This window comes from Oryza brachyantha, chromosome 5 (genome assembly GCF_000231095.2).
Source record: "Oryza brachyantha chromosome 5, ObraRS2, whole genome shotgun sequence".
NCBI lineage: Eukaryota > Viridiplantae > Streptophyta > Magnoliopsida > Poales > Poaceae > Oryza > Oryza brachyantha.
The window spans coordinates 2,802,656-2,815,719 of NC_023167.2; the positions used below are offsets into that span (position 1 = coordinate 2,802,656).

Consider the following 13,064-nt stretch of genomic DNA (forward strand, 5'->3'; position numbering starts at 1 on the left):
AGCAAAGGCGATCAGAGTGTGAACCCAGAGTGCGGCTGCCTGTGCCTGTCACTGTTGGATTTGGATCCCACTGTTCTGTACTGTCCTGTCCCAGCTAGCTGAGCTAAGCCTCCTGTTTGTCCAATCGGCCTAATTGCGTGCCTTAATCACCATGTAATCCTACTCATCACACACGTACGTGTGCCCTTAATTAAATCATCTGGATGCAGAAAGACACCAGCTTTCCAGGCAATGGTGTAGCGGGAAAGAACTCTCGGCTTCTGACAGCTACGGCTTCTCTCGGAATTTCGAGGTTCGCAGAAAGCCTAAATTCTCACTTAGGTTGCGAGAATTAGTAGCTACAAATATTCAAAAATATTATATTAAGCATGATTTTACATTTTTATACTCACTGGCTACTGTTTGCCGGAGCACTTCTTAGAATCTTTAGCTCTCCTAAACAGCCCCTCGGCTAAACAGCAGGTTTTCCCATCTTTACAAAATTCAGTTATCTAGGACTAGTGAGTGATTAATCTTAATAACAGTGCATCATCCCTAGGTGGTGAAAGGCTAATTACCAGTAAAATTTATGATCTACTAGTAGTATATCATCTGCATGCATGCCAGTCCAAAAGGAGCATCACCTAGTGGGGATCAAATGTGGAAAAAGAATGCACCTAGGTGTGTCATGTGTGTGGCTGGTTGGCCAATAATGAATTGAAACACATGCAAATCTCTCTCCCTCTCTCTCTCTACATAAGATATATCATGAGGTGAGATATGATATGATCGATCATCCTAGTTTCCAAGAGCATATCCATCTATCTTACAATTAACAAATCAGGTCAGGGTGTACTAAGGCTTCTGTTCTATAGTAGTTCCTTTTCCAGCAGTTCAAGAAGCCCCTTAGCCTCTCTTCAGCCTTCACTTCACTCATCATATCAGTAATCAGTCATCAGTGTCACACTCCCTTTGCTCTTCTTGGACCGATAGAAATAATCATAGGTAATTAAGGTTTAAGGTTAAGGAGATGCGTAGCTAATCACTTGTGTTATCGGTCCATGCATCCATTTCATCGTTTTCTTCTTCTTCTTGAAGGCTGAACAGATTACTGAATCTTCTTGCAGCAAGCAGCATTGGGAACTGTGGCTTGATCAGATATTCAGATGGCTACATGTCAGCAGCAGCCATGGCAAGAAGGGAATCAGCAGCAGCAGCAGCTTCTGCACCATGGTGGCTATGGACATGGTCTTCCTTCGGTGTACAGAGGCACGGTTGTGCTGCCACGGCGACCGGGCAGCTTGGCGCTGCCGCCGCCGCCGCCGCCACCATCGTCGTCGGGGAGGAGCGCGACGGATCAGGCGACGGCGCTGAGGATCCACAGCGAGGCCGAGAGGCGGCGGCGGGAGAGGATCAATGCTCACCTGGCCACACTGAGGAGGATACTCCCTGACGCTAAGCAGGTCTGAAAAACATTCTCTCATAGTCTTTATTGTTGTTTCAGAGTTCAGAGCAGGTAGTCCAATGGCATTTTCAGGCTAGCAGTGATGCAGGGGCGCGGTACAGTTAGATTAATAAATTAGAGCTGTTCAATTTCTGAAACTAATAGAACTGTTATTCATATTTAATCAATTGCATTTTGTTGACATGCTTCAGATTAGGCCGTGTTTGTTCCTCCCGGTCAATGACTCAGATTCCGTCGTTATTCACGCGCGCACATCCCAAACCGTTAAAATGTTTATTTGTTAAAGAAAATTTTCTATAGGAATGTTAATTTAAAAAAAATAACAATCAATTTTCAAATTTTTTATAATTAATAATTAATGATATGCTACTCCCTGCTACGTTTTTCATGTCGACTAGTTATCCTAACCAAGAACACGGCTTAAACTTTACGCATGCGTAGTTATACTATTAACATAAAATTAATAAAATTAGTAAGAAAGTGATTTGTCATTCGCTTTCCCTACTTGAAGCATATGTTAGGAGGCGCATTATTGTATCGTGGCTTTTAGATGGTTTAGAATAAAATTTTTATTTATAAATTATTTTTTATTTATAAATATATTATTTAGTTTTTTTCTATAAAACGTCCAAACAATTAATAAGAACTTGAAATATACTGAAGCCTTGTTTAGTTCCCAAAATTTTTCTTCAAAAACATCACATCGAATTTTTTGGACACATAAATAAAGCATCAAACGTATATGAACCAAAAAACTAATTGCACAGTTATGAAAAAATCTTGAGACAAATCTTTTGAGCCTAATTAGTCCATGATTAGCCATAAGTACTACAGTAACCAACATGTGCTAATGATGGATTAATTAGGCTCAAAAGATTCGTCTCGCGGTTTCCAGGCTAGCCGTAAAATTCGTTTTTTCGTTCGTGTTCGAAAACCCCTTCCGACATCCAGTCAAACATTTGACGTGATACTTCTTCCAAAAATTTTCTTAATCTAAACACCACCTGAGATGTTTCATTTGGTTGACAGATGGACAAGGCCAGCTTACTGGCGAGCGCGGTGAACCAAGTGAGGGAGCTGAAGAAGTCAGCGACCGAGGTCGCCGCGCCCGTCCCGCCGGAGGCCAACGAGGTGACGGTGCAATGCTACGCCGGCGACGGCGAGCACGCGTGCACCTACGTCCACGCCACCGTCAGCTGCGACGACCGGCCGGGCCTCCTCGCCGACATCGCCGGCGCGCTCCGGCGCCTGCGGCTGAGGCCACTGCGGGCGGACATGAGCTGCCTCGGCGGCAGGACGCAGCACGCCTTCGTGCTGCGCAGCGAGGAGGAGGGAGCCGCTCCAGCTGCCGGCGACGTGAACGCCGCCGGCGGCGCGCCGTCGGCGAGGTCCCTGAAGGAGGGCGTGAGGCAGGCGCTTCACGTCGCCGGCAGCGCGCCGTCGGCGAGGTCCCTGAAGGAGGGCGTGAGGCAGGCGCTGGCCATGGCTGCCTTCCCTGAGATGGTGTACAGCAGCAGCTCCAGGAGCAAGCGACAGAGGAGGATGCTGGAGTCCCGGTACTCCACGGTTCTGTACTCCCATGGTTGCTAGCACCATTTCATCGGTTTTCGTAGGTAGATTCGTCAACTGTTTTCAAGAAATCCCAATATACTTCCTCTGTCATTACATATTTGACGCCGTTGACCATTTTATAAATATTTGACTATTCGTCTTATTTAAAAAAAGTTACATAATTATTAATTATTTTATATTATGATATTTATTGTTAAAAATATTTTTATGTACATATGACACGTTACATATTTAACAAAAAAAATTAAATAAGACGAGTAGTCAAACATGTATAAAAAAGTCAATGACGTTATTTAAGGACGAAGGTAGTATATACCAGTAGCGAGCGGTTCTCGGATATGTTTAGAGAGCTTAAGGTTATGACAAACAAATAGTGATAAGTCAGTTTTAAAATTAAAAAAGTTGGTTTTTAAAACTTCAGAGTTACAGTTCTATAACTTCATATACTCAAAAATTGAGTACCGTATGAGTAAGCTTTTAACTTCTGTAGACTTTACGAGAAATCACAGCTATTTTTGGATGTCGAGCCAGCTTGACTCGTTATAGCTCGTTAGGTTAACGAGCTAGATCGGTTCTGCTTGTTAACTAAACGAGCTAGCAGACCAACTCAGATTGGCTTGTTAGCCAACTCGAGCCAGCTTGTTAGTTTTGTGAGTCATAATATTTACATGGATTCTTTGCACCGTAAATTTACAATGACCATAAAAATATATTCTAACTTTAATTCAAATATGAAAAGACAATCTAAATTTAATTTCATGCCTTTATGATTTTATGATCAAGATTGCTTAAATTATAAATTATAAGTACCAACGCATAAAATAAGCTAGAAAATTATTTTGATGCGACTTGTTTAATTCATGAACCGCCCGTGAGGCTGGCTCGTTACTGCAAACGAGCTAAAACAGTGGCTTGACTCATTAAGAAATTGAAACGAGTCGAGCCGAGCTACCGAACCACGAGCTTTTCGTCTAGCCCTAAACATAGCTGCTAGAAACTTTTCAAATAAACCCTTTACCCTATATCGGGGTTACGAAGCCAACTTGGTAGAGTAGAGTATTTTAACAAATGTAGAACCGTAGTTTTCTTCGGTGTTTCGTGCTTATGTTAGAGTTTCTATGATACTTGTGTTCGAAGAGTTGCCACTCTTAAAAGTGGTAAATAGTTAAATTCTCTTCTCTCCCCGAAAAAGTCTATTTAGCGAGTTGCCACTCTTAAAAGTGACACTTTTTTAATTTTATGTATATAAAGTTTATATTTTTTAATTTTATATATATTAAGTTTATATCTATAATATTTTATATATATTTGAATGTATAAATATACATATATGATTGTGTTTTAAGTTTATATGTCTAAAATTTGTATGCATAAAGTTTATGTATATATATATGTATGTGTGTGTGTATATATATATACACGTATATAATATAATATATAATATATATATATATTATATATTATACACACACACATTACATAAAGGTACGTACGTACTATATACTCGTACGCGTCCGATCGCGCCCGGGGTGTGCGCGAATCAAGACCGGTAAAGTCTAATTCGCGCGGGCGCGGTCCTGCCTGTCTGCTCCCCTCCTGCGCCCGCGCCGGCCTGCGCCTCGAGCCCTCGACCGCCCGCCGTCCGGCCCACGCACGCCATTGCCGGCTGCCGCGCCCTCCTAGCGGCCTCTATCGCCTGCCGCGCCCTCCTCGCGGCCTCGATCGCCTGCCCTCGACGGCCGTCGTCACCCCGCGCCTGTCCCCGCCGGCCGGCGGCTGCCTTCGCGCGTCGTCCCTGCGAGGCTACGAGGACCCCGATCGGGGACAGGGACCCGGGAAGGCGAAATCCTCCGGTGATGCCAACGACACGACGGCGCCGGAGACGGAGGGGGACGGGATCTGGGCCGGCGAGTGGCCGGGACAGCCACGGCGGCGGCGGAGGCGAGGGTCGGCAGCATGCGGGGGCGACCCGCACGCCTGATGTGCCGGCGCCTATGCCACTGCCACGGCAGCCTCACCTTTCCCCGGGGCGGCCACTGCAGAGCCCGAGCATCGACAGCGGGGGTTCCTCTTCGGAATCGGATAACAGGTGGTCATGGCAGTACGGTGCGGATAGCGGCTCCTCCTCGGATGTGGATATCAAGTGGAAGACGATGATCACCATGGCAACGAGTTCGAGATCAGCTAATCCACCTCGTCCACCTTCCGCTTCTGTCCCCGCAACGAAACCTGTTACGTCGTCCGTGCAGGAGAGGAAGAGGCGGAGGAGGAGGGATATGGCCAGCACATCTTCTCGCCTATCTCTTCCTGATCAGTCTTCGTCCAAGATGCCGCCTCCACAGTTGGACGCCGGCAAGAGCAGTGAGGCGGCAGCTGCAGCGGCTGACATTGCCTCCTCTGAGTTCAGCTCTCCAATTCATCGCCCAAAACCTCTTCTGTTGAGAAGAATCAATAGCAATGGAGATGTGGATTACGTTTATAATTCTGATCAAGAGGCTGCAGATGTCTAGCATAGAGACTATCTCAAGTACCAAAAAGAACGTGGTATGATTTCCTTCACGTTCACCTTCAATTTTATAGTTATAGATAGGATTGATAAACCTTGAGAGTTTTTAATTAAGATGGATAAAGCTTAGGGGGTTTGTTATACATGTGCATGATCATGATGTCCTTCGGAATTTCCCCATTCAATTTTTTATGAAAATACTCAAAATTATACATAGTGATAGCAACATCTACATTATGATATCAACCTCAAAGAAATATTGTCACTCAATAATTCATGTTTAATTTGATGACCTATAAAATTTTTGCATTTATCTTAGTTTAAATGGAAAATTGAAGAGTTTGGCCTTATGGTTACTATCAATGTTCATTGAGTTTGTTGTATAATCCTAATTTTTTTTGGAAGCCCCATCAGGGTGTATATTCATATAAGGAGAAAAAACCCTAGGAGGGTTACAGAATATAATCCTAATTTATGCCTTGCAATCTATGTATATATATAGCTTGTCTAGAACAGCTGCCCATGTTCAAGCAGTCCGTGTATCACCGAAATATCATTGATTGGCATGATTTAAGACAGAAGAATGCAGCTCTGGATGTAGCAGAATCCATGTTGAGCCTTTCTTCATCTTCTGGTATTACTTTTCCTCTGTTCATCTATGCATGTCCACAAGCCACTGTATTCTCATCCATCAATTAATGTACAGATGGTAAAGCAATAGACCATTGTACTGGTTTTATTATTGAACATGATAAAGTCCATGGATCGGCTGTCATCGTCACATCTTCTCAGATTATATGCACTAAGAAGTCATTAGATGATTGGAAGGATAACAATGTTTATTCTCCTGATGCCAAGGTAAATTTCTGAACAATCTTAATACTAATACCTAAAGATATTTCGAACACACCTGTGCATTCTGCAATTTGGTAACCCATCAGCATATACAAAGCTTTTGAATATATGCTTGCACTACTAGGTTAACCTTTCTTATTCTGCTATGTGGTTCCACAGTCCCACAACCAGTTGCAACTGCTTGTGTTCCCAGCTAAAATTTCTTAGCAATTGAGCAAATGAATGTAACTCTGTAAGGATTTATTCAAAATATCTTTTAAATTATGTATGTTCTCTTCAGCTATAAATATTGAATTTTCACATTACCAATGCAGCATGAAACAAACAATTTTCACATGTTGTCGAGCATATACTAAGCCCTGAACCCTTTTGCATGCCTAGCATGGTTACCTACGAGGCAAACAATTTACATTCACTTCTTGGGCGCATTATGTGTTAAGCTTTTTCGCTTGATTGACATGTACCAATGGGAAAACAATTCTCAATTGACGTGTTCTCTTGTAGTGTACTCATCAAATTCCCATTAATTTATAGCTAACATGTTATCGAATGTTTCACAAATATTTTTTGATGACATTCTAGTTATGTATTTGCTTAGTTTTCCTCAACATTTCATGAATTTTTTATCTATACTTTGATATTGATATTTCTTGTTTGTTTGTTTGTTATGAATGACATTTCATGATGTACATTTGCTTCCAATCACATCTTTCCATTTCAGGTGATTGCACACCTATGGGATGGGACCTCTTCTGAGTTGCAGTTGCTATGCTTCAACAGACACTATGAGATTGCATTTTTTATTCCCTCAATGGAGGGCAACTCCAAAAAGTTGCACCATTAGATCCTAATTTTAGATTTGGTACTGAGGCTTGTGTCTTAGCGAGGGACAAAGATCTTGAGTTAATTTGTAGGCGCACAGTTATAAAAGCATTGGATCCTTGCGAGCACCAAAGAAATCACTATTTATTTATCGATGCTTTAAAGTGTGAGGTAATAATAGATTTGATTCAATCTGTTAATTCAATTATTTCAATACAAGTTAGCTCACGCAACTTAACTCATATTCTTCGATGCAGGGTTGTAGTGGAGGAGCATTGGCTAATTTTGATGGGAGTATACTGGGAATGGTATTATATGCTCGACCCAATGTTGCTTTTCTTCCCAGTTCTATTATTCTCAAATGCTTCAAATTGTGGAAAAGATTCAGGTATTTTACTCTCTTGTCCTCAAGTGTTTCATATTTTGATCCTTAACCATTTTTTGTAGTTTATAAATTCTAAAAACTAAGAATTATCATAAGACAATCTTAAAAGATTATTTTCTCATTTTTTTTGTTTATTCCTATAAAAAGAGTCTAGTCTAAATACTTTGCAAAGTGTTTTTCCTTATTTTCAGTTATTATCAATTGATCATTCGATACTGTGTTGATTTGGAAACAAAAAACAATAAGAAGGTTTATTAATGTTGTTTTAAAATTTCCTATACAGTGTTGATATCTTTGATGGGATATGCTTATCACATGTTGAATCTAATAATTCCATCATTTTTTGGTATAGGAAACTTGCCCGACCTAATCTTGGTGTAAGGCTAAGGACAGTGGGCTTTTTGGACATTTCACATTTGGACAATCTGTCTCGTATTTATGGAGTGAGATCTGGTTTGATTGTAGCAAAGGTATATATATATATTTTCCGAATTTTCTGATGATAAAATTCTCAACTTGTAGGTAGCATTATAATTCAGACCTATGTTTTTTCCCCATTTGATTGTATCTACGCAGACCAACAAGTGGGGTCAATCTTTCAATATAACAACAATACTTCAAGTGTAGCTGTTTGAAATTTAGGCAAATAAAGTGTTATAATATGGAATTGGTGCTTTAAAATGTGGATTTGTAATAATTTTGGTCAATTGTAGTCTAGTTTTGTGAAATTAACTCTTTTTAACGTAGGTAAATGGTTACGATACTTTTAACTTAACTGTAGGTGTCTGTTGGTTCTCCTGCTGAAAGAAATGGCATCAGAGTTGGTGACATCATTTTCCAGTGTCAGCGAGAGTTTATTTCAACCATAACCGAGGTTCTATACATAATCCCTAATTGTGCCAGGGTTATAAGGATTTATTTTTCATGACTTAATTTAGTTGTTTTCTTTTCAGTTTGAAGATATGTTGCTAGATGTTTGTGAGAATCAATTTGAGAAGGGAACCAATGTGAACTCAAAAGTAGATATCGAGGTATGCTTTTGTTGAAATTCTGTTTTAATTTTCTATTACAATTTGATTTGTTTTTGGTGCATATGTTATGTTATAGTATAAAGTTTGCAGAACTACAACTTTGTTGCTATAATGATGAAAAAACTACAACTGTTTAATGCACAATTACATATTTTACAAAGCTACACATTTAACAAAGTGACAATACATACAACCTTTAGCTTGAATACCTCCCTCTTTCTAGTAGCAGTAGTGTGAGGATAAGAGGTGATCCCACACAATCGGTGGAAGCAACAAAGCTTGACATATTTGATAAGTATTTTCCCTATAATTGTAATTTTGTGAAACATGAAACAGAATTTGTATTTTCATATACCATAACTTGCAAGCACTTCCATCTCTTAGGAAAAGATGTCCCTGATTCATCATTTCAATCTTCAAACACTAGATAATTGTTTGATCACAACAGGAGCAGAAACTGTGATAAGTAAAAGCTAGACCATGCAGCCACAATACATTTTTACTATAGAAAAGAAAGTGTGAAAAATGACTATGGCAACATCAAGTTAGCAAAACTCAAAGTAGCTTCCCCTTATTAATTGGTTATAGCCATTCCGATCAATTTCTAGTGGTTCCACTCTCTAGGAATGCTAGAGGTTCTCTTAGCCTCATCGTCATCCTTATCTTTCCCCAAACAACCTACATATCTGTCCATGCAACTCGATTAAAACACAAATCATCGTCCACTTTCCAATTAGACCAACAATCCCCAGATCAACAAGGTATCTAGATAGTTTGTTCAATTTTACGCTGATGGCATTTTGAGTTCCATAAGCCCCTTTTGATCAATTCAGTCATTAAAAGGGTTAACCCATTTTCCTCTTATGTTACTTGAACAACTGGGACCCTATATAGTGCTCTAGATTGGGGGTGAAAACCAAGTTATAAAGTTTTGAAGCATAGTAGCAACAGACTAATCCATCTTAACTTTGTCAGCAGAGCTTGTCCCTCTGTTAGCTTTTGTCATCATAATTTGTGAATCCTTTGCTTCTTTGAGATCCACTATTATTCCCCTCAGTATCCATATGATCTACTTTGGATAATCTTTTGCATCCCCACTTTCATCTAGGTCATCTGAATCATTATCATCTGGTTTAAAGTAATCCTAATCCTGCCCCACATTGCAGTTGATCAGGTTTAGAATATTTTCCATAGGCATAACAAGTTCGGTGGGAGTCTTATCAGGATCTTTGTAACCAATTTTAATTCTCCCTTATCTCGTAGGAACTCGTAAAAATTCCAGACCAATCAATTTGCAGCAGCACACCTAAAGATGAGGCAATCTGAGCAATTACTTTCCATCCACACCACTCTGGAGGAATTCCTCTAATCTGAATCCAAACATGTTGCAGCTCACCTTAAGGACCCAGAGTGCCTTCCTTGACTGTCATCACATTTTTTACACTAGGCTTCTTATTCCTATCAAACACAAAGTATAGCTAAATCATGTGACATTCTCAGTTGGTGGGAACCTAACTGAAAAAAATCTCCACCATCTAATTTCTCACTTGCCAGGGTTGCATTGTCAAATATACCTGAAAACTTATGTTTTACTACCTCCGTATTTTAATAGATTACACCATTGACTTTTTAAGTATATGATTAATGATTGGCCTTATTAAAGAACTTATATAATTATCATTTATTTTGTTATGCTTAGAATTATTATCAAATGTATTTTAATTATAACAATTTTTTTTACATATTTGTAATTTTTTTAATAAGATAAATAATCAAACGTTTAACAAAAAGTCAACAACGTAATCTATTAAAATACGGAGGGATTATCTTGGACATGATCTCAACCTTTGAATAGTAACCACACCACAATTGTTAAAATTCAAACTAGTTTTTGCTTAAATTCTGGACTAATAGCATGGAACAAACCCAAACCCTGTTTGCACTTTGCACTGCCCACATATTGATGTTAGAGTTGCTTCTGCCATTGAGGGCATGCATCCATTTGATGACCAGGGTGATCACGCATGAAATATATCTCGTTCTTGCCACAAGTCTCCACAAAATGGCCTAGCTCACCACAACTGGAGCAAGCCATCTTCAGAGATTCTGGATTGGTGTTATTCCCTTTCGGCCGATCTGGATTTTGGTTGAGCTGATTTCAACACATCACACCATCATTTTGATTCCATGATCTGGCATCTTTTGTTGGTCTGACTCAGATAATTTTAAACTGAAGTATTCCACCGTTTCTATTGACAAATTTACTTTGCCTTTACAGCTTGGTGTTTACAATGTACGCAAGCGTGCCAGGAGGAATATCACTTTGTCCGTAGAACTATCAGATGGCATGGAGGTCATTGACGAAGGTAACAATTTTTTTTTTGCCTTGTGTTACTTTGGATTCCGTTATTGGTCTCCACATTTCTAGTGGAAATGTTTTTGTTCCTTACAAATTATTCGTTCACTTTTTTTTCCTAATATTTTGCAGGCTTATGGGATGACTAGGACCACAAATTGCTTTCTAATTAATGCGCTGATGCCCTTGCTTGCTTCAATTTGACATTTTGACCCATGCATTCTCATTCTCTTTGCGCAAGTGGCACTCAACTAGACAGAAACCTTTATTATTTTTGTTCTCCCTACCAGCTTGTACATTGAGAATTGTGACAAAATTCTGGACGACAAGATAAGTAAATGAAACTGAGCTGGCGACCTATTTTTGTTGTGTCAATGATCGAATATCTATTACTCCCACCGTCCAACGATATACTCCCTTATCCCAAACCGTCCCAAAAGAATCATTTTTGAGGATGAATATGGACAATTAAATGTCAAGATTTATTATCAAAAGTTGGTTTTTCTGCGACAATAAGGTTGAGTTTAAGGGTGAGTGAAGGAGAAGAGGATTGTGCAAAACAAAGTATTTTATTAGTAATGATAAATTAAGTACTAGCTAGTGTACACTTGAAAAACAGATTAATATGATATTTTAAGCATCTCTTAGGTAATTTATTTTAGAAACCAGTGGTTAGCAGTTTTCGAAACATGCTAGGGGAAAAAGAGGATTTCTCCCAACGAACAAAGGGTGATTTTGAGAGTGGGTGAAGAGAAGAAAAAGAGTATAACAAACTAGATATCATATCAGTGAATGATAAATAAAATATTAGCTATTACAAAGTTGAAAAATGAATTGATACATTTTTAAAGTAATATTTAGATAGAAAGTTTTGCAAGAAAACACACTATTTAACATTTCATGAAATATATGTCTTTTTTTCCTTTCCGATTGAATGGGGACTAAATATTTAAAATATTTATTTTAATTTAGAAATATAAACATTACTCGACTATACTGGTATTACTTGTTTGATCGATCACTTATATAGTTATATTTGATGTTACTCTTAACTGTCATTCCACCACATCCATCTCTCTTTGGGTCATTAAAATCTTTTTTCTTAACTTTAATATTTGCTAAACATTTAGAAATATTTACGTTGTTGGTGGATGAAGGAAGTATTCTATTGCCTTCAAATCAAATTAAAATTTTAATGGGAGATATCAAAATTTTTTCTTCACAACTTTAACATTTACTAAACAATCTAGAAATGCTTATATGGTTGGATAGATAAAATCCTATTATCTTCAAACCAAATTTAATTTTAATTATCATTTAAACATTTTAGACTCAAAAATATGTTAGACATAGTAGTAGCTATTCCCATCGCCGTTTTATATTATAATTCATTTTATGTCTGTTCAAAATTAAACCTTTTTTCCTTTTGAATTCATCTAAGTTTATAGGAAAAAAATATAATATAACATTTTGAATACACAATAAATATACTTCTCCCTAGTTTTTCTTTAATTTGATATCGTTGACTTTGACCGTCTATTTTATTTAAATTTTTATACAACTATGCAAAATTATAAGTTACTCTTAAAGTTTCTTGAGTGGTAAAATTACAAAAAGGTAACTTATAATTATATAAGTTTTTTAAATAAAAAAATGGTCAAAATTAGGCAAAAAAGTCAACTGTGTAAAAAGACGAACGGGGTATACAAGTTGTTGATTTAACTAAACTAGTCTAGTATAGTAGATATTCACGTATTATCCTATTAATTTGATCTCGACTAAGAGAAATCCTATGGGTCATGTTTTGCTTTTTTTAGGAAAAAAGTAAACGATATATGCAAATAGAAAGTAATTTGTGAATAAAACTTTTATATACATGTTCTTATTGATCTAAAAGTAAAGAATATAAAATTAACTCCAATGAAAAAAGCTCAAAAATCAAGTACAAATTTAAGGTTAAAAATTTAAATTTTGATAAAGGGTGTAAAGTGATTGATAATATAAAATCGAGGATATATTTATATAGTCTCACCACATGAGGGCGATAAATTCAATGATTTCATACTTTATTCGTTAACAAATTATCTATGTTG

General features: G+C 38.1%; 2 protein-coding genes across 2 annotated transcripts; both read left to right on the top strand.

Moving 5' to 3' along the window:
* Positions 1-814: 814 nt before the first annotated feature.
* On the top strand, positions 815-3,034 carry LOC102722496 (transcription factor bHLH51-like). Its single transcript, XM_040523904.1, has 4 exons — positions 815-984; positions 1,107-1,442; positions 2,474-2,799; positions 2,887-3,034. Exons 2-4 carry the CDS (start codon positions 1,146-1,148, stop codon positions 3,032-3,034), a joined length of 771 nt encoding a protein of 256 aa, XP_040379838.1. The 5' UTR covers positions 815-984; positions 1,107-1,145.
* Positions 3,035-5,262: 2,228 nt separating this feature from the next.
* On the top strand, positions 5,263-11,331 carry LOC102703681. The gene is made up of 10 exons (XM_015837472.1): positions 5,263-5,560; positions 6,025-6,156; positions 6,229-6,380; positions 7,099-7,370; positions 7,457-7,587; positions 7,937-8,054; positions 8,366-8,458; positions 8,538-8,615; positions 10,894-10,981; positions 11,104-11,331. The coding sequence occupies exons 5-10, from the start codon at positions 7,505-7,507 to the stop codon at positions 11,118-11,120; spliced, it is 477 nt and encodes a 158-aa protein (XP_015692958.1). The 5' UTR covers positions 5,263-5,560; positions 6,025-6,156; positions 6,229-6,380; positions 7,099-7,370; positions 7,457-7,504; the 3' UTR covers positions 11,121-11,331.
* Positions 11,332-13,064: the final 1,733 nt, after the last annotated feature.